General features: G+C 46.7%; 1 protein-coding gene across 1 annotated transcript in view; it reads right to left on the minus strand.

Annotated features, from left to right (window-relative positions):
• The window catches only part of LOC142576350 (uncharacterized), a 36,210-nt gene extending 19,039 nt beyond the window's left edge, over positions 1–17,171 (minus strand). The window contains exons 1-3 of the mRNA XM_075686449.1: positions 16,937–17,171; positions 9,433–9,503; positions 8,415–8,516 (exon numbers count right to left, since the gene is read on the minus strand). Of these exons, the coding sequence (XP_075542564.1) occupies positions 8,415–8,516; positions 9,433–9,503; positions 16,937–17,024 (261 nt within the window). The 5' untranslated portion in view covers positions 17,025–17,171. The remainder of the gene's footprint in view (positions 1–8,414; positions 8,517–9,432; positions 9,504–16,936) is intronic.
• Positions 17,172–20,758: the final 3,587 nt, after the last annotated feature.

The raw sequence follows: 20,758 nt of genomic DNA on the forward strand, positions 1-20,758 counted from the left end.
ATTGCACTAGAAAGCATATCATCACTTTGAAACACTAAACAAAAGCAATATGTTAAAAAAAATCCTGCCTCAGGAAGAAAAACATCAGTAACAAACAATTTTGAGGCTGATTCCTACGTTAGGGGCTTCGACTTAAGCCATCGGCGTTACCGTTGAGACTCCCCTTTTTGTAACGCACCTCAAAGGAATATTGTTGTAAAGCGAGGCTCCAGCGCAGGAGGCGGCCATTTTTGGGAGAGATGGTCTGCAGCCATTGGAGAGGGCAGTGATCCGTCTCAATGATAAACCTCGAGCCGGCTAGATAGCATGACAATTTCTGAACGGCCCACACGAGACACGCACACTCTTTTTCGGTGGCGCTATACGCCTGCTCACGACTGGACAGCTTACGACTAGCATACAGGACGGGGTGTTCTACTTCTCCATTTTCCCGTTGGCACAGTACAACGCCCATGCCTCGCTCACTAGCATCGCACTGAACAACGAACCCTTTTGTATAGTCTGGCGATCGTAGCACAGGCTGGCTTGTTAGGGCACTCTTTAGGGCGCTAAAAGCTCTTTCCTTTGTCTCGTCCCAGACGACTGTTTGAGGCTCTGTCTTTCTTAGAGCATCCGTCAGGGGAGCCGCGATATCAGAGTACCTAGGGATGTACCTCTGATAGTAGCCGGCGACACCCAAGAACGACCGAATATCGGTCTTTGTGCGCGGTTGCGGAAAGTCTCGCACAGCGGCCACTTTTATTTCAGAGGGGCGGCGACGACCCCGACCAATCACGTGACCGAGGTAGACAACCTCGGCCTGTGCTAACTGGCACTTAGGAGCCTTGACTGTCAAGCCCGCTTCGCGCAGGCGGGTTAGCACTGCCCGCAAGTGTGCCATATGCTCAGACCAGGATGCGGAGAATATCGCTACGTCGTCTAGATACGGTAAAGCGAATTCTTGCTGTCCCCGCAACACTTTATCCATGAGGCTTGAAAAACAGTATGGCGCGTTCTTCAAACCAAAACTCAACACTTTAGGACGGAATGTTCCCATTGCTGAAATGAACGCCGCATACCTACTAGCCTCTTCTGTAAGTGGAACCTGCCAATAACCCCTGACAAGATCTAGGGTGGAAATAAACTGAGCGCTACTAACTTTCTCAAGGCGCTCCTCGATGTTAGGGATCGGATAAATTTGATCCTTAGTGATGGAATTAAGCCTGCGGTAGTCGACGCAAGGACGAGGTTCCTTGCCCGGTACCTCAACTAAAATCAAAGGGGAGGTATAATCACTCTCACCTGCCTCAATAACACCGAGCTGTAGCATTTTCTTTACCTCAGCCTTCATAATATCGCTCTGGCGGGGTGACACCCGATACGCCTTGGATCGTACTGGCTCTGTGGAGGTAAGTTCTATATCATGAGTAAGTACAGAAGTCCTACCAGGCCTCTCAGAGAACAGACCTTGAAACTCTTGTAATAGCTGGTGTAGTTCGGTTTTCTGCTCGGGCGACAGCGGTGCTTTACTGATAAGGTCACTAATGACTTGACCGGTGTCTTCCCTGTTCGTCACTGAGCCTAGTCCCGGAAGCTCGACCGGAAGCTCTTCAGGAACGTTTACCATCATGCACACCACTGCTTCCCTTTGTCTATAAGGTTTGAGCAGATTACAGTGGTAAACTTGCTGTGCTTTCCGCTTTCCTGGCAGACTTACCACGTAGTTAACGTCCGACAGTTTCTGAACAATTCGTGCTGGGCCCTCCCACTGCACGTCTAGTTTGTTGTTTAGCGATGTGCGCAATATCATGACCTCATCGCCAACCTCAAAACGACGGGCCCTGGCTGTCCGATCATAATAAACCTTGGCCCTCTGCTGGGCCTTTGTCATTGCTTCACCTGACAACTCCTGTGCCCTTCTTAAGCGTTCGAGGAGCTTAAGCACGTACTCCACCACGACTGGGTCGTCGCCCCTACCTTCCCACGATTCTCGAAGCATGCGAAGCGGAGATCGAAGCGAGCGACCGTACACCAGTTCAGCTGGCGAAAACCCCGTAGCTGCATGCGGCGCGGTTCTTAAAGCAAACATCACCCCAGGCAGACACAGCTCCCAGTCAGTTCGATGTTCAAAACACAACGCTCTCAATACGCGCTTCATGACGGAGTGGAGCTTCTCAACGGAATTCGACTGTGGGTGGTACACTGAGCTGTGTAGCAGCTTTACCCCACACCTTTCGAGAAAAGTTGTCGTCAAAGCGCTAGTAAACACTGTGCCCTGATCTGATTGAATTTCTGCAGGAAAACCAACTTGCGCAAATATGGACAGTAGTGCATTAACTATCTCAACTGAGCTGAGTTCTTTAAGCGGCACTGCTTCAGGGAACTTTGTCGCTGGGCAGATCACAGTCAAAATGTGTCTGTACCCCGTGGCTGTTACCGGCAGAGGTCCCACAGTATCAATAACGAGCCGTCTAAAAGGCTCCGTAATGATAGGTACCAATTTCAACGGCGCCCTCGATTTGTCCCCTGGTTTGCCCACCCGCTGACAAGTGTCACATGTCCTCACGAAATGGTCTGCGTCCCGAAAACACCCTGGCCAATAGTACTCTTGCAAGAGACGGTCCTTAGTTTTCTTAACTCCTAGGTGTCCGGACCACGAACCCCCGTGTGACAAGCGCAACAGATCCTGACGATAGCATTGAGGCACGATCAGCTGATCGAACTCCACTCCTCGGCGGTCTAGATACTTCCGGTACAGGACTCCACCTCTTTCCACAAAACGCGCAGTTTTCCTGGCGATACCTTCTTTGACATTGCAGCGCACGTTTTCCAGGCTGCCATCATTATTTTGCTCGGCTATCAAAGCCGACCGGCTGACTTTTAGCAACCTATCAAGTCCGTCTGACGTAGGCGCGATGAGCAAATCAGTAGATAGCTCTTCTAACTTTCCCGAATCGGGATTTTCCTCTCCAGTATCTGGCGCCTTCAACGCTACAGACTCAATTTTATTCTGTTCGGGCGTGCTCTGAATATCAGCTTGCTGCGCCTCTGACCCTCTTTCGTTGTTTGATAACGTCGGCCCCGCAACTACCGCCTTTGCAGCGAGCTCCCGAACCTTCGACCTGGTTAAGGCCTGAACACTAGCTTCACCAAACAAAAGCCCCTTCTCGCGCAGGAGGTGATCGGACCTGTTTGAAAATAGGTACGGGTACTGGGGTGGCAGCATAGATGACACTGCCGCCTCTGTCTCAAGCGCTCCGAAAGGTCCTTCAATAAGCACCTTTGCTACTGGCAGACACACGCTATGAGCTTCCACGGCTTGCTTGATCCACGCGCACTCGCCCGTGAACATATGGGGTTCTACGTAAGATGGGTGAACTACATCCATCGTAGCTGCGGAATCGCGAAGCACTCGGCACTCTTTCCCGTTCACGAGGAGGTCTCGCATGTAAGGCTCGAGAAGCTTCATGTTCTCGTCAGTGCTGCCTATTGAAAAAAACACAACTTTTGGTGTTGTTTCCGGACACTGCGCCGAAAAGTGACCCGGCTTCTGGCACGTATAACACAAGCGCGCTCGCCTCATCTCGAACCGCTTTCTGCGTTTGGCTGCCGCCGTCTCTTTACGTTTGGTCGGACTGCTTTCACTCGCATCCTCACTACGCGTGTCCCCCTTTAATCTCATGGGTGTGAACTTCGGCCTCTCAAACTTCAAGCCAAATTCACCCTTTTGACCGTCCTTAGCTCCGCGAGCTCGACGCGTCACAAACTCCTCGGCTAGCTCAGCGGCTCTAGCCACCGTACAAACGTCTGGCCTATCCAAGACCCAGTATCGCACGTTCTCCGGTAACCGACTATAAAACTGTTCTAGCCCGAAACACTGCAGAACTTTATCGTGGTCACCAAACGCTTTCTCTTCTTTGAGCCACTCCTGCATGTTCGACATAAGCCTATACGCAAACTCTGTATATGACTCACTTCTGCCTTTCTCATTTTCCCGAAACTTCCGACGGAACGCCTCCGCAGACAGCCGGTACTTTTTTAGCAGACTCGATTTTACTTTGTCGAAATCCTCTGCTTCCTCTCTATCCAAGCGAGCGACTACGTCGGCCGCCTCGCCGGGTAACAAAGTGAGCAAGCGCTGTGGCCACGTTTCCCGAGAGAACCCCTGCTTCTCGCACGTTCGCTCAAAGTTAACCAGGAACAAACCAATGTCCTCTCCAAGCTTAAACGGCCGCATCAGGTCAGTCATTTTGAACAATACGCGTTCTCCTGCACCGTGTGCCTGACTTCCATTACGAGCGCGTTCCATCTCTACCTCAAGACGCTTCATTTCCAAAGCGTGTTGACGGTCACGCTCTTGTTGCTCTCGCTCTTTCTGTTCTTTAAGTTCGCGCTCCTGTTTCTCTTTTTGCTCTTTAAGTTCGCGCTCCTGTTTCTCTTTTTGCTCTTTAAGTTCGCGCTCCTGTTTCTCTTTTTGCTCTTTAAGTTCGCGCTCCTGTCTTTTTGACCTCTCCTCAATAGTCTCAAGGCATTCCGACAGCTCGTCATCCTCAGCCTCTAACTCAAGAATAGCCTTTAGCAGTTCTGGTTTTCTGAGTTTGTCCGAGACATCCAGACCCAACTCTCTTGCAAGCTCCAACAATTTCGGTTTGCGCAACGACTTCAAATCCATGGCTGCTCTGAATGCTGCTTTCTCTACTGCTTACTATTGTCTTGCCGCAAACTAACCCGGCAGCAACGACAACCACAATTACCAGCTCTGTTTCTGACACTAACAAAAGCCTGGCAAAGCTCAGAAGAAGAAAGTCCCGCACTCACCAAACCTCGCAGCCAAGAGTCCAGCGCAGTCGTTCCGCTGCAGGCAACCAGTCATCACACAGGGCTCGTTGCACTGCTCCCGGATCGTCGATGAGCTGCTCAGCATACAGTCAACTGCATCTCTTCGCTGCTGGCCTCCGTTGTCGCGATCTCACCGCTGGCAGACAGTTGTTTGAAGTCGGAGGCGATCTCACCGCTGCCAACCAGATGTTTGGATCTCGCACCGCTGGTACGATCTGTTGGGAACTCGGCGCTGACGCCCGTGGTTGTACCTGGGTCGCAAGCCCCAAGGGTAGCGTTGGCCTGGCGGCCTGGGGTACAACTGGAAGCATCCGAAGGTCCCGGCAAAGCATGAGTCGACTGGTAACAACGAAACAACTTGTTTATTTTAACATCGCAAAGAGTTGGCGGTCAGGTTTGACCGAAGTAGAGAGACGGGAGAGCACTTCACTCAACAGAAGAAATCGGAGCCCTCCTTTTGGCGTCCGGGGGCAGCTGTTTTTATACTCTCGCAGTTGAGGGCAAGAAGGAACCCCTCAAAAGACGAGCACGTGAATGTACAATGGGCTAATGGTGACGCACACTGTCGTAGCGATGCCGTAGCACCATGTCGAGCACGATCTCGTAGCACCCTGTCGAGCACGATCTCGTAGCACCCTGTTGTAGCGCTGCCGGTCGGGCACAATGACTGTAATGAGAGGATGATCCCTGCTTTGGCATCGCCTGTTTCGGGCACAATGACTGGAATGAGAGGATGATCCCTGCTTTGGCATCGCCTGTTTCGGGCACAATGACTGGAATGAGAGGATGATCCCTGCTTTGGCATCGCCTGTTTCGGGCACAATGACTGGAATGAGAGGATGATCCCTGCTTTGGCATCGCCTGTTTCGGGCACAATGACTGGAATGAGAGGGTGATCCTTTGCGGTCGCATCGCCGCAGTCGCGCCTGGAAACACCTGCCGATGAGTGTTGCGGCGACGACGATCGGGCCAAAATGTCTGCCGCCCCGCCGCAGTCGCGCCGGCAAAACCACGTGTCGCAGGCGAAACGCAACACGCTGCTGCCTCAGGTCTGCACCAGCAGTCGAAGCACGCTGCTAGCATGTCCGCAAGTCCCACAATGTACGTGACTTCAATACTATTATCAGGTGAGACGTCTGCAATATCAGTGATAGTTACTCTTTTAACTTCGTCGTTGACGCCTAGTTTGCTAAGTGTGCCTTGTATTTGATATTGTCCTTTAGTTATTGTTTTGTTTGCTGTGCGTACGTATAAATGCGTCATAATTTCCGATGACTAGTCACCATGAATCTGTAAACACGGATTGCATATATTCGTGACACCTTATAGGACGGCTGGACATAGAAACCATATTTCTTTGTGTGTGTTCATGGGGCAAGGAGTCGTGCTTATTTATACAGGTTTGACAGCAGGAACCTAATCACACGGCATTCGCTCACAAATTTTCTACGTTTGCATTCCCGCATGCTATACGAAAAGTCCTCGTCTAGCACCTCACTGTGTTTTGTCAGATCGTTGCGTGCAACGCGCGTGAAACGCTTGACACACTTGCCTGTACGTAATTACGTAAATGCACTGTTTGTATCGGATTAATCTGGCAAGCGATCATGGTGCGACTTTTTTGTGAAGCTCTGCGACTGTATCCACATGGTTTAATGGGAGATGGTTTGAGAGAATTAAGTCCTCTATGAAAAAATGCAGTCTTGTGACGAAGCAGCCCTGCTTCTGCACTTCTAAAATACTAACTCTCTGGTTTTGACGCAATGCCCATTAACTTAGTATCGTGATTTGGTGCTGTGAGACGGAAACGGTTTTGATTGTGAAATGTACGTAGTAGAATGATAACGCACCACATGGCGAGGACTAGCATAGGTGCCACTGTTCCTGAGTTGCAGAATAACGTTTTATTGAAATTACCGAAAAAAGCAAACATTTCTTAGTTTCGGTATATAGCACGGAGTTTATACCTAAATTTCTTCAGCCAATATTGAATGTGAGGCGGTGGGTGTAATTGGTGGGTTTACAACATGAACGCAGAACGAAGTTGAAGAAATTTGACATGCGAATGACTTTCGTGTGCAAGCACGTGCAAAGGGAAAGACCCATGCAAGATCTCCGGGCCTCAGTGCAAACACAGGGGATGTAAAGGCGATGAAATGTACACTATGGATAGGTTTACATAACATAAGAGTTGTCTGTACAAATCCAAGAGAAAGACGCAGGTTGCTTGGCGGAAAGCAATTTTGCAACTTTATGCCTGGTGTTTACCTTCTATTGCGAATGAGTTTACTCAAATATATTTTTGTTTTCGTAGATTACGCCTATTATCCACGTGTTTTGCACAATTAGGTAGATAATAATTTTCTTTTCGGGTATTCACATGTGCCACCGTCAAAGGAATGATAGGTTACGTGATAGTTGCAGGCACAAAGGCTAAGAAAAGGGACATGACATAGCACGTTTTCATGCAAACGTTATGTGCCGTCGCATTTTTACGGAACTTTATTACTTAGCATATTATTCACCTTCAATGTATTATTCTCTCGTATATCTTGTGTACCTCACGAGATGTCTTACTTACTCTGGGGATCATTTGTTCATCTCATTTTATACACATATTTCGTTATTCTACAAGACCAGCGATACTAATTAATACAAAACTAAAATATCCCTTTTTGCCGTATATTGTCGTTTTTTGTCCCTTCTTGAGAGCAGCTCTTACGCGCCCATTTCTGCGACGGGCGTCGGCGTCCTCGACGATGTAACCCAGCAAACTTGCACAGCGAAATTTGAAAGAGCGAGCGCGGGGCGGTGATGATAAACGCGAGCCGTGAACGGCAGAGACCAATGAGAGCGCTCCTTCAGTGACGTGCGCACAGAAAAATGGTGTCAGGCGGACCCGCCCGACCGCTTGTTTCGTACTATCATTCATCTGCTCGCGTCAGCTCTCGCTCGCGCTAGTTTTCTTTGCTTTGTTTGGTATTGTTCACACATGCATCGATTGTCATTCTATGCGAGTTCTGTAATCTGATTCTATGCGCGACGCGGTCGCCTTAGCGTTTTATGGAAGCCACGCGGGCACGAATGATTAGACTGGAACCTTCGACAAGTCATCTATAAAAGCTGATGCCGACTCTAGTCGCCGCTATCATTGTGTTTGAGTGTTACTTTAATTTGCTGGGCTCAAGCTCGCCTAATAAAGAGTTAAATTTGTAGCTCACAGTTTAGACTGTGTCGTTCTTCACTGTCACTACCACCTGCCAAAGTAATCATAATGCAAAATAGTGTCAGCCAGTTGCTTCTCAACGATGAGTGACGCAACCGGTGGAAGTGCCTGTTTTGCCGCAGCGGCTAAACTAGCAGCCCGAGCAGATGCTGAGCGCCGCCGCCGAGAGGTCCCTGTCGTTCAATATCTAATTCCTTGCCACAATAAATCGTAGATTGAAAATACCTATAGAGCTGCGCTGAAAATTTGCATTAGTGAGTGTCGTAATCGTCGCTGACGTTTTTTCGTTTAAGTCAAGATTTGGGTTATATGCCGGTGCAAGTAGCCAAATGCGCAAAGGCTCAAACGAAAATTTATGTGTTCCGCATACCTTGCAAACAGTTCCGTCAGGCTCCCAGTTCACAAGTATCTGGGGTGGCAGTTCGTCGGATAATAATAGACATGGATACGTACATAAGCCCATGGCGGAATTCTGCAAAAACAGATAAAGTCAATACAAAACCTCCTGAAACTTCCCAGTCGAACAGTCTGAATGTTATATTTGCAAATGATAGAATTACGTGTATACAGATGTGTATACAGTTACTTGTATATATATACAGCGTTAAACTAGAATGAAAAACTCATCGCTATGACAGAAAAGTTTTAGATGGGGTCGATCTGAGTCTAAATGTGAAGTATTTTCCGGGATAAAATTCGCTGTCTAGTGTGGTCATTGCACTGACCTGATAAGAGAGTTTTAAAAGCATAGTTTTCCAAGTTGGTTGTCCATCTCGCAACTGTATTATTCCACATCCTACTGTTCAACAGAAAAAAGAAGTTCGCAGCCACATTAGCGATGTCACGAAGAGGCACCCTACATGTCTATGGCAGAAACGTATTCGACGGAGACCAAATGAAGTATCGATAAAAAATTTTATGAATATAAATCCTGTACAATTTACATTATTACATAAACGTATTCGGCGTATGTCCTTTTGTTGATTTACTTGTTCAGTACTCCTTGAAGCAGTGGTTTAACGTGAAGTGCTTTTGGCATCCGCGACAATACGTGTACCTGCAATATCTTCCTTCAAGCAACACTAAAGTGATACATCAAAATTACGATAAGCAAATTAATAATGCAACCTATATATTTGTTTTTCAGAAGTAAGCCTTGTTACTAACGTTTACCTGTCGATTGTGTTTTGGCTCGCATTTATCCCTCTGGGCAATCTGCGTCACATTCATTAAACCTCGCAATGTATATGTCACTGGAATCAAGAATCAACCTTCTTTAGAAGCATTCTTTCCATAAGAATCGCTAAATACGATAGGAAGTCGACCTTAATGTAGAGAATGAGGCATCGTACAGCAACATGAATGCTTCCCTTAAGCCGTTTACTTACGATCACAGGTGGAAAAAGTCGACGACAGTATCGCTCCCTTCGGTAAAGTGCTTCATATTGACAAACTGCTCCTGAATGTAAAACGGAAAAAGTAAATTTATTTTGAGGTAAGTGCTCAATACTGCGAGTGCTTAATGAGCCAGGATATGTCCACTATACAGATGCAATGCTTATGATAACGTGGAAACTGTAGGCAATAAAATATGTGCGCTCATTTTTGCTGTCAAGCATAAAAAAGCTGCCGCCACAATGTTTATTTATTTACCTACTTATTTATTTATTTATTTTTATTTTCTTATTTATTTTACTTGAAGGACCCCAGAAATGAGGTATTACATGAGGGATGGACTGAGTGTAACAAAACAGTGACTCGAGAACAACCTTGAATTGATGTTCGTCGGACTGGTGCATGGCGTTGACAGGCATACCGTTGCTGTCCCTTGCGGTTTTCACAAAAATGATTGTAGATGTCACGTAGTCTGCGCAGGGCGAAGATACACGGCTTCTCTGTGATTAATGCGGCTGCACTGGCTATGAACTGATGATATAGCTGAAATTTCAAGTGGTGAATGACAGAATTTGTGAAAAATGACACAGTCTGGAAACATGCCATCGAGATTTTCGATGTGCAATATCATCGCGCGTTTGAGATCAGAAGCGCTTGCATGGTAAGAGTATTCAGAGCAAATAAACCGGGCGGCCCGGTTTTGAAGTGATTCAGGTGTATCAGGTCATGCTGATGAGGATCCCAGACAGAGCATGCATATTCTAATTTAAGGCGGACATATGTGATGTAAGCAAATAATTTTACTGACGGGGAGCGAGTCTTGGGTTCCAGCATAGAAAAGCAATAATACTGTTAACAGAGGGTCAAATCACAACTGCGGATGTTTACACTGTGGTACATTGTTTTTTCTAGAGGCGGTACAAGGCTATGACACACGTCTCTTAGTTCCTTAAAAAACAAGCTGAAATTCGAACTGAAATTCTTTTTAGATACGTGATTATCGTGTATAGTCGCACGACATCCGCTGCAAGTTAAATTTGCTTGAAGTAAAACAAGTATAAAGTCATATGGTTTTCCTAAAAACAATTACAAGAGCCTCAGTTGCGGCAAGGCTATTTGAATTCGCGTGTTGAAAAGCTGTAAAGAAAGCGCTGCAGCCTGTACTTTTCTTTTGCTTTATCTTATGGCTCCGAGGTCAGCAACAACGATCTGTCATGTGCCTCATTGTCTACACTGCCAAGTGCATAACAGTTGGCCGTTCTGTGGTTTTCCTGCTTTGGGACAAGGAGAGGACGACCGAGTGAGCTGAGTGGCAAGGATGCCCTGTCCGCAAAAATGTGCGATTGAAGCTATGTGCTTCCTTGAGATTAAAGTTATTAGTTCTATAGATAGTAACATATCTGGTAGAAATAAGGTAGGGCAAGGTTTTCCATGCACAGCAACCAACAATATGCGGCCAACAGCAATCCCAACACTTTGTAACAACCCGCTGACCTTGTGCGCAGCTGGCAACAACTAAGACGGCCACCTGAACTGGATCCTCACTATGACCAGCCGAGAAGGAAGTCAACACACACAATGGCCAGCTGGACTCGAGAGTCTGCCAGTCCATCTGCTTCGCGGGTTTTAAACATGCTGCGAGCCCCAAGGTCTTTTCTTGTAGACGCGTTCGAAGACGTTGATGACTGGTAGAACCACTACAACATTTTGCAGCGTCAAAGAATGGGACAACTGGAAGCTGCGGCATGTCTACTTCGCCCTTGATTACTCGGCGCGCACCAGGTTTGGAAACCATGAACGTTGCTTGGCAATCTTGCAAGAATATTGTAGCCAGCTACGGAATAACTACAAAAGATTGTACCCTAACGAGAAAGCTGAACGTTCATTCAATTCAGGGAATTAGAGACCAAATAAATGTGTCACTATGTTTGTTGAGGACATATTGAGGCTATTCTGGCGAGCTTACCACAGAATGACAGTAGAAAAGAAAGTATGCTTGTTGATACAGGGTGGCAATGAGCAGTTAGTTGTTCGCAGGTGTCACTCATAACCTACCAGTTGCGCTAGCCGAATTCCTCAATGAAACAACAAAAATGGAGCGTATGCTGTGGCAGCGGTCTTCGCTGTACGAGAGCTCAAGGAACTCTACATCTCTCGTAAGCCCCGGCGACCCGTGACTGGACGACCCATAGGGAGTTAGTTCATTGTACGGTACATGGGGTGTGAACAGTTCACGATTGTCTGCTCAACCCTACGTGCGCCATTTGACAGATGCGGTCCGCGAAGAGGAGCAGCAGCTGGTGTAACCACTGGTCGCTCCACCACCCGAGCTCCCCCTTCTCATGTACGTTAAGCCTTAGGCGCTCCAATGCCGGCAGTCAGGTATCCATCCACGCAACAGACGATGCAATACTCCTCGAGCCCTCTGCATTGCGCATGCCCAAGTATAAACATGCGAAAAGTCAGTGTGTGGGGCGCTTCCGGCAATCGGCCACTCTGCTACCACTGTAGTCAAGCAGGGGCTCTATAATGTAAAGGTATTCCATACTTTTCTTTACCAATTCCGCAATAATCCCTCCGCGCTTGGTCCGAAACATTTTTGGACCACCTCCGCTTCGCCTGCCTATCAAGCGATGTCACGAAAACCGCAATATGTCCTAATCTGACATGGCGTGTACACACTGATTATGCATTATTCTACCTAAGGAAAGAAACATAATAATTTCTGATTCGACGCCTTTTCGCCCTTATTCTCTGATATTGGTCAAAAGGTTTCAGGCTACACCCACTTAACCTGTCTCTCACTCGACGTCAAAAAACCGCGAAAGCCAATTGCGTCAAAGTGACGTGCACGCGTTAAAGATTCATTAATATGCCGAACAAAACTGGATTTTTTTCTGAATAGCTGGAGACTGCCACGTTCCGAAAGGAATAGAAGATGGCTGCCACCAATCGCCCGGGCGCTGGCTACTCGCACCTGCCGGAGAGCTTGGGTTTCTTCGGGTATACCCAATTTTTTTGTGGCCGGAGAACGTTATCGAGCCCTTTCGGCACGCATACGGCATCGCTATGGCAACTCTTCTTTGCCGAGAATCCGTTTCAGTGGCACTCTTAAATGTTGTAGTGGCACGCCGCCGCAATTTTAGGCAAGCCACCGCAAGCTAAATAAGGGAAAGCGGACCAATCGCAGATCCCAGTACCTCCCTCTTCATCCGGTTATCTATTTTCAGTGGGCTGGCTTGGCCCCATTGAAACCCTCTCCACTAGCGTGGGCTCCTCGCCTTTTGTAAGCCCATTAGATACGAAGCGGCGCTCGTTGCCCATTGTTATTCATTTTGAAAGCAAATAAAAGTGACCTTCTACAAAAGAAGGGAGCGTTTAATTGGGCTGTTCAGGCAACGCTGCGGGTCACCGCCTGATGCTCCCGTCGGTGGCTGCGTAAGTTTGCCGTCAGGAGATTGGAACAAAAACATATTGGAATCGTTTTACATTGTAGTGGCTCAGGTCACCTATCCAACATTGCACATAGTGGCAAATGGTTCTTGACGCGATTGGCCCTGAGTCACCATACGAAGGAGTCACCTTACGTTGCCTCCTTTATCTAGTTACGCGAGTGCTACCGGAAAGTCCCCCTTAGTATGGATTTTCTTCTCGAGCACCGAGCAGTTATGAATGTTTGGTTTTCTAATTACCCGGACCATGGAATTCAAGATGGTAATACGTGCAACACAAACCTACGCATTCTTGATAACACTGAGACATTCCATCCGTGAACTAGTATGTTCATAACGGTAGAGAGTGAGTGTGATGATATCAATAACGATATCGCTAAAAGAAATCTGTCGGTGGTTTTGGTACAACAAGCCTGCGTAGTCCGTAGCATTATTTTGCTAAACCGTAGGACAACTGAACTTTTAGCTACGAACTTCAGCGGTTCTACTCTTGGAGAAGTTCCTGCAGCCTTCGAGAGCAACACTGACACTGCGGTTGCAAGCAGAATCGGCGTAAATCACGACTATTTATCCACACAGAAAGAATGTACACCCACTATTTCAAGCTTCTTCATCGAGAGTGTAGCGTCCAGGTTCAGAAGTAAAACAGACCCCATCGCGAGGCGCTGTATTAAAACGGACCCGGCTGAACTTTCCGTCCGACAGCACGCCTGCCGAGTATTACAAAAGAAGCAAGAGAAGATTCATTTTAACGTGAAGCAAAGATTCGACGGCGACGTAATTCAATCCTCAACCACGCCGTGGGCGACCGCCGTTGTACTTGTGAAAAACCAAGGGAACGGCAGTCTTCCATTTTGTATCGATTATCGGAACAAATGAAGTTGTCTAGCCTTTTTCTCCCATAGACGACACTAGATACTGGCAGGTCGAAGAGTACGATTGTGTTCGCCAAAGAGTGGGTTTGTAGATCTTGATGGCCTGTATGAATTTGACAAGCTGCCCTTCGGATTACTCTCAGATCCAGCAAACTTTCAAAAGGATGATACCCATCGTGCTGTCAGCAGGTCCTAAGTGAGAACATGTCCCTTCCAGTCATATTACATTGTTGGTAATTCTCAGACATTTGAGCAACACTTGCAGCGACTTGAGTCAGTGCTTCCTACAATTCTGTCTCCAGGTCTTTCCCTAAAGCACGAGAAATATGTCACTTAGTTCAGGCGCTGAAGTTTCTAGGCCACGTTGTTAGTCACAATGGCGTTCGAATAGGCTCAGTAATGAGTATGGCTGTTTCCGAATTCCAACCACCAGCTGACAAATGTTACATACATGCACCGCTTCTTGGTCTCTGCCCATATTACATAGGCTGTGTGGAAACTTTTTCTAAGATCGCCGAATCCTTGACCCGTTCAACAAAAATATCCTGCGTGTTTGGTCTCCAAAGAAGAGACACACCTTCTCCGAGCTTCAGCAGCACCTCCATACACCGTGCTTACTTGGACACTTTGATGAAGCTGCCGACACGGAACTGCATATTGATGATAGCAACATCGGCCTCGGAGCAGTCCTTGTGCAGTGGCAAGATTGCGTTGAGGGCGCTATTGCTCACGCTAGCCGCATTTCACCAACTGGAGAAACAAACTAGTGTAGCTCTGGAAAGGAACAGACAGAGAGAAAGCGATCTTTATCTTATTCTGAGGAACTACTGTCAGGACCCCTAATGGGAGGCCTTCGAAGCCGCTTGCCGTGACCGCGTAGGGGACAGAACGCCGTGACGCCCCGCCCTTTCCTGGGTCCTCTGGATAGCCTGGCCTTGCTTTCACAGTACCGTGCTTCTGATGGCCTCCTTCCATTCGGCTTCGCTGGAGAGAAGGTCGTCAGGCAACGCGGGACATCGCAAGAGCATGTGAGCCATTGAGCAAACGGTTTCACTACAGTCGGGACGACCAGGGACCCGGTTGTCCAGGGAAAGTTATGCTTAACTTTTTGTCTGAGTTCTAATTTCCGGCCAGGTTCATACAGCCCTCTGTTCAGAGCAATTACCGGCCGTCGTGTCCTCTATTGGTTAGCCAGTTTCAAACACCCTTTAGCACGTCTCACCAGGTGGAGCATTTGTCTATGGCGAGAATTTGACTGAACAATCGTCTACAAGTTTGTCTGGAGGCACACTGATGTTGACTGCCTTTTGAGCGCTACACTTTAAACGGCGACAAGTGATAACCATGTGTACGGTCGTTTCCACTGCACTGTCATGTATCTGGCTAGGCTCAGCAGCGGCGGGTCGATTTCGAACTCAGAGAACTTATCGACTATATTGAAAGCTGCTGCTCGCGTGCTCCACGGGGAATCGTGCGCTCCCCATATTCGTTGTCTCCACAGCAATGTCGTGTACGAAATCTCCATTTCTGCCCATCTACGACAGGACTTCTGCTTGTCGTTCCGTCGTGCGGCGTGCCGATGGAACCTCTTGGGACCACTCATGTACTTTGACCCAGATTTATCAACACTGGCCTAAGATCCACCAGGACGCCAAGCATTACGTGAAAACTTGCCGCCACTGCCAGCATCGAAATACTCCATCTGAAAGCCTAGCCGGTTTACTGAGACCGGTTAGCCCGCCAACGCAACCATTTCAGCAAGTCGGCATGGGCTCGCTCATGTCGTTTGCCTCAGTCTTTCATTGGATCACAGTTACCACGGATTATCTGACGCGATTTTGCGATAATAAAGCCGTTGAGTGAGCCACTTCCAGTGACATTGCCAGCATTTTCATCCACAACAATGTGTTCCGGCATGGTACACCAACCAGCAGCAGTAAAAACCGACCATTTTACAGTTTTTACATCAGAGATGAACCACAACGTAATGACGCTTTGTTGAAGAGTACATCGCCGAACCGCTGCATATCACCTTCAGGACAAAGGCCTTTCAGAGGGGTTGAAGAAGACGATTACTGACAGGCTTTTCATGTATGTGGACAGTGGCAAGAACGGGGACGACGTCTTGCCTTATGTCATATTTGCATACAACACTGCTCTTCCAGAAACTACTCCGTTAAGTCCTTTCCAGTCGCTCCATGGACCCGAGGTCACGACTATGCTGATAGCTGTGGTCTTACGCGAGCTTACAATATTAGCATATATGCGGATAAATTTATCCAGCTTTCAGACGCATTGAGCAGGCTGGCAGGTAAACTAATTCGGAAGATCCATTCCCAAAGCTAAAATGCTCACGATCCCAACGTTAGCGACCAACCTGCTAGTCAAATTTTGGTACGGAGCCCGATTCGCCAACGCGATCGGTCGGAAATGTTACTGCACTGCTATTTCGGTCCTTACAGAGTCCTGCGTCGTCTCAACGATGTCAACAAGAAAGTTCTCCGTGAAGGCACAAATCGGCAATGCCATCGTGAGCCGCAGAATGAGATCGTATCATTATATTTGACGAGGTCATCCTCATTTCCACTTTTCTTCAGCATGCTTGTGGGCCCCTTTACTTTTCGCAAACTTAATCGGTATTACGGTCTGTGCGCTTTGTAGTTTTTTCGTTTCTATTATGCATTGGAAGAATGGAGACGATGCTTTCTGGAAGGGCGTATGTACGTGCAGAACACCTTGCCGTTCGGTGGTATTGCAGCTTTTGCGGAAGGTGAAGGCGACGGAGTGAAATGAGTGTAAACGACAATGACGATACGTGGTTAGCGAAGGCGTCGGATCGAAACTATGTGCGTCCTTTACATTAAGGTAATAGTTATTCTTTATAATAGCGTACCATGACAGTATGCTCGAGAACACATGCAAAGCTCCTGCAACAATGATCAATTAGCCAGGAGTTTTCTGAATGCTTCACCTACAAATTAAAAGTATAAACAGGATGCCAACTTCATGACCCTAAAAGTTTGCTTCGTTGAGACCTCTGGGGTTTCTGATCTTCAAAACACCTCTTTTAGATCGCCAAATTTTGTGCTTAGTATATAAGGGATTTCTGTATATATTGCCATCCACAAATTCTTGAACTTATACTAGAGTAAAAAAATTATTTTACTCACCTTGTATGAAGAAGACAACTGTTATAAAACGCACGATAGTACCAAATTTCAGCATGAAAAATGTTAGAGGACATGGGGTAGTATACATCTGAATAGTTAATCGAGTACTTAAGTATGCGACATTGGGTGAAGACCTGCTACTGGAGAGAATTGTTCCTGCCGTTGATTCTATTTCACGATGAGAGTACTTGTAAATAACTCTGTGAAGCTGCTTCGAAGCTTTGCTATACCCCGTGTTTCCTGTCCATTGTGCTGCTCTGCAGAAGCTGTCATACCCACAAGGAACAATTGCGTAAGCACTTGTATTTGCTGACGGAATAGCTCTAGTACGCCATACACATGACGACATGGCATTTCTTCCGCCGTAAGAGAAATCTCGTCCACTTCTGTAAAGAGTACATAAAATATAAATGCCAATATAAAATAAAATATGTAAATATAAAATGCCAATGCCAATATCGCTTAAGCTTCATTTTTAGAGAGTTTCTTTAGTTGCGCAGCATGTTCTGTGTACGTAAACTGATATTTCCGGCCTCCTCCTTTTCCTAAACACGATAGCACGGGCGCACAGGCAAAGCACAAATGCGTAAGAAAATGGAAGCAAATAATACAGTTAAAATGGCGCGATGTAATTCCATTCTATGCACTTGCGATGCTTCCACTGCATGTATTTGCATTTCCATGCATTTCGGACAGAATGTCAATGCGTAGCAAAAAAAATTTGGCTTCAGCCTGTGGACATTTGGTACACATTTAGTACCAAACCGAGAGAAATGGTATTTGCAGCCCTAAAGCTTAACATGAATAGACGAGCAAATAAGTTGTGTGGATTCAACAGCAACTCGCACTCACGCTGAGGCAGTGTAAATTCTTCGGCGTATACATAAAGGAAAGAAAGACTTACTCAAGTGCTACCGAGATAACTGCAGCAATAATGCAGCAATAATGAAACATAGGGCACTTTGGAGCTGCAATGAATATGAAGTCGTGAGTCCCGTTGTAGTCGTTCTAGTCTGACTTTGGGACCCCCGTCTGTACATTTTCTGTTACTCATTCATTGTATTTAAAGAATGATAAACTCAAAGTAAAAATTTAAGCTTAAACAAGTTCTGCGTGGGATCTGGGAAGGAGTGATGGTGCGAACGCTAATGTTCCCAAATGCCATTCTCTGGCTAAAATGGGATATATTGTCGGCATCGGAAGTTAACCAAAATCCGCGGGCCGGTTCAATTTGGGAGCCCACAGCAAAACCTAAAACGAGGTTGTGCAAGAGGACATGGGTTGTGCCTCGTCTGAAGTCGCAGAAGTGCAGAGGAAAATAAGTGTTCAACAAATACTCAGGAACATGGATCAAAATAAATGGGGGTTAAAGTGCACAAGTATCTCTACCTAAAAAGTGTGGATACAGAATGGACGAAGAGGTCAAGAAAGTTGGCAGCCAAGTGCAGAGCAATTGAGAGTGTAGACAGGAAATCAGAATGAAAAAATCAGAAGAAAAGTGAAAGCAATAGAGACAGAGAAATTGCATGCAATGAATGGAAACAAAACAGACCATGGAGATTTACGAGAAAGAGAAAAATAAATTAGAGAAATTTATACATTAACACGAAGAGAAGTGCCTTGGTATTTGAGGCACCAGCCGGTTGTCTAACTGCAATAACATACCTCTGCAAATAATCGCAATTTGATGAGGCATTGGTATGCTGCAGAAAAGAAAGCCGGAGACCACCAAAAACATCCTAATGCCATACGAAGGGATTCACTGAGCGAGATCAGTACGCGATGTATACGTTCCAGAAGCGCTTGGATTTAAAGTGGACCGAAGCATCAACCGGTCAGCAGTCGAGATAAGCAAGAGACGTTTCGAGTATTGGTGAAAAAAAAGGATCGAAGCGATTGATACGACTCGATCATGTGTCGGCACAGGTAGCGGTACAAGGTAGATAGAGACGTTTTGGGGAAAAATTGATGAGATGTACACAAAAATGTTAAGATGAAAAACATGTGTAGTATACCTGATTAAATCAAACAGGCTGGGTGACTATTTGTCACCGCCGCGTTTCGAAGGGAATGCCAATGAATCATCATCATCATCATCATCATCATCATATCACTGCTCCGGCGGAGGTGCCGGTAGTGCGGAGGGAAGAAAAAAACAACCACCAATGTCGTTTTCGTGCATCTGTGGCAGGGGCAGCGGCATTGTATTAGCCTCTGTACAATGCCTGAATAAAGCCTTCCGTGTCACTTTGCGAGGACATTCAATAAACACAAACTCGTGTGTGGACCCCATATGCACTCAGACAAAGCCTCCGCTGTATATAGATTCCAGCATATTGTATCCGCTGCATTTGTTTTCTTGCAGAACCCTGTCTTTAAGCGTAATAATTACACATAGTAACAACTGCATCAACAGATTCGTTTTTTTAGAACAGTGCAATACGTAACAATGATAACGTCCCTGGTGATGGCCAGGCTGACTAGCCAAGCACTATGTTGGGCTAGTCGGCCCAGGACGTCCTCGAGAGGACGTCCTGGGCGAAAGCCTGTTGCACGCGTATGCCTAAACACGCCTAAGTTTTTTTCAACGCTAGTCTTTTCAGGCATGTAGAATACCCACGCTTGCACACATGATAATGCCACATTTTCAAGTACACCACAAAGAAACCCTTAGTGTAACTATCATCCGCCATGAAATCAGCTACACACACGAAACCGACTTAGTTAACAAGGTTGTGGTGCGCTACGATAATTATAACCCTTAAGCACACACAGACAAGTATATTCACCAGACTCAACCAGCTGAGAAGTGTAGTCGGTGGCAATTATACCTTCGGCAAAATAACGCCAGACACTGTAGAACAAAAACTTCTTTTGGTACAACTTTTGATCATTCCAATAACTCACGCAGACTTCAAAAGAAAACGCCGAAGATAGCTCGAGTACTCTCTTTGTCAAAAGTGTGCGGAATACGCTAACGGTGATGGCCAGGCTGACTAGCCAAGCACTATGTTGGGCTAGTCGGTCCATTGTATTAAGCAAAAACCAACCAAAAGAGGCTCGCGCAAAAACATACAAGAAGACTCTTTCCTGTCTTGTATGTTTTCTGTGTGCGTCTTTTCTGGCTGGTTTTTCCTTAATCCCTGACTGAATACTGTCTCCTGTGGAATGTCATAGCAACTTTCGAGAGATGCTTACGGGTTGCCCAAGAGGGCAATTTTTACAACGAAGCTGTCTTGGCTACGGTTCCGTGAAGTTTTCATGTGTACGACGAAAAAATATCGTCATCAGCAATGGCTCGCACCACTGCTCGCGTGTTCGTCATCGTCCACTCTTTCCAAACCTTTTTCCGATGGCGCTCATCATGCCAGCGTTCCCATACTGCCCCCTGTGAAGACGCTGATGACACGCTTTCTGCCTGTCGGCGCAATAATTTGGTCCCAAATTCTTTGCCTGAATATATCGCTCGCGCCTTCAACGTTGCCTTCTTCTACAGTTAGCTCCGATCTCGCTTATCATGTTAGCGTTCCTATACTGTCCCTTCCTCTGTGACGGCACTGGTCCATTAAAAGTCAGTTCAGCGATATGGGCATCAAATTCCTTTGCCTCGATACACCGTGAAATGAAAACACAAATGTATCTAACAAATGTGTGCAACGAATGTATATCATGAATGAAAGCAAATGTATGAAAATAATTGCGTACTTTTCGTCACGGTGACCGCCGATCAAGACCCTAAATGTGTTCATAATTTTGTTCAGAATTAGGTGTCACCTCTTTGACGAGTGCTACACAGCGTGGCTGGTCATTCACCTTCGCAAA

The sequence above is a fragment of the Dermacentor variabilis genome, chromosome 3 (assembly GCF_050947875.1).
Source record: "Dermacentor variabilis isolate Ectoservices chromosome 3, ASM5094787v1, whole genome shotgun sequence".
Lineage (NCBI taxonomy): Eukaryota > Metazoa > Arthropoda > Arachnida > Ixodida > Ixodidae > Dermacentor > Dermacentor variabilis.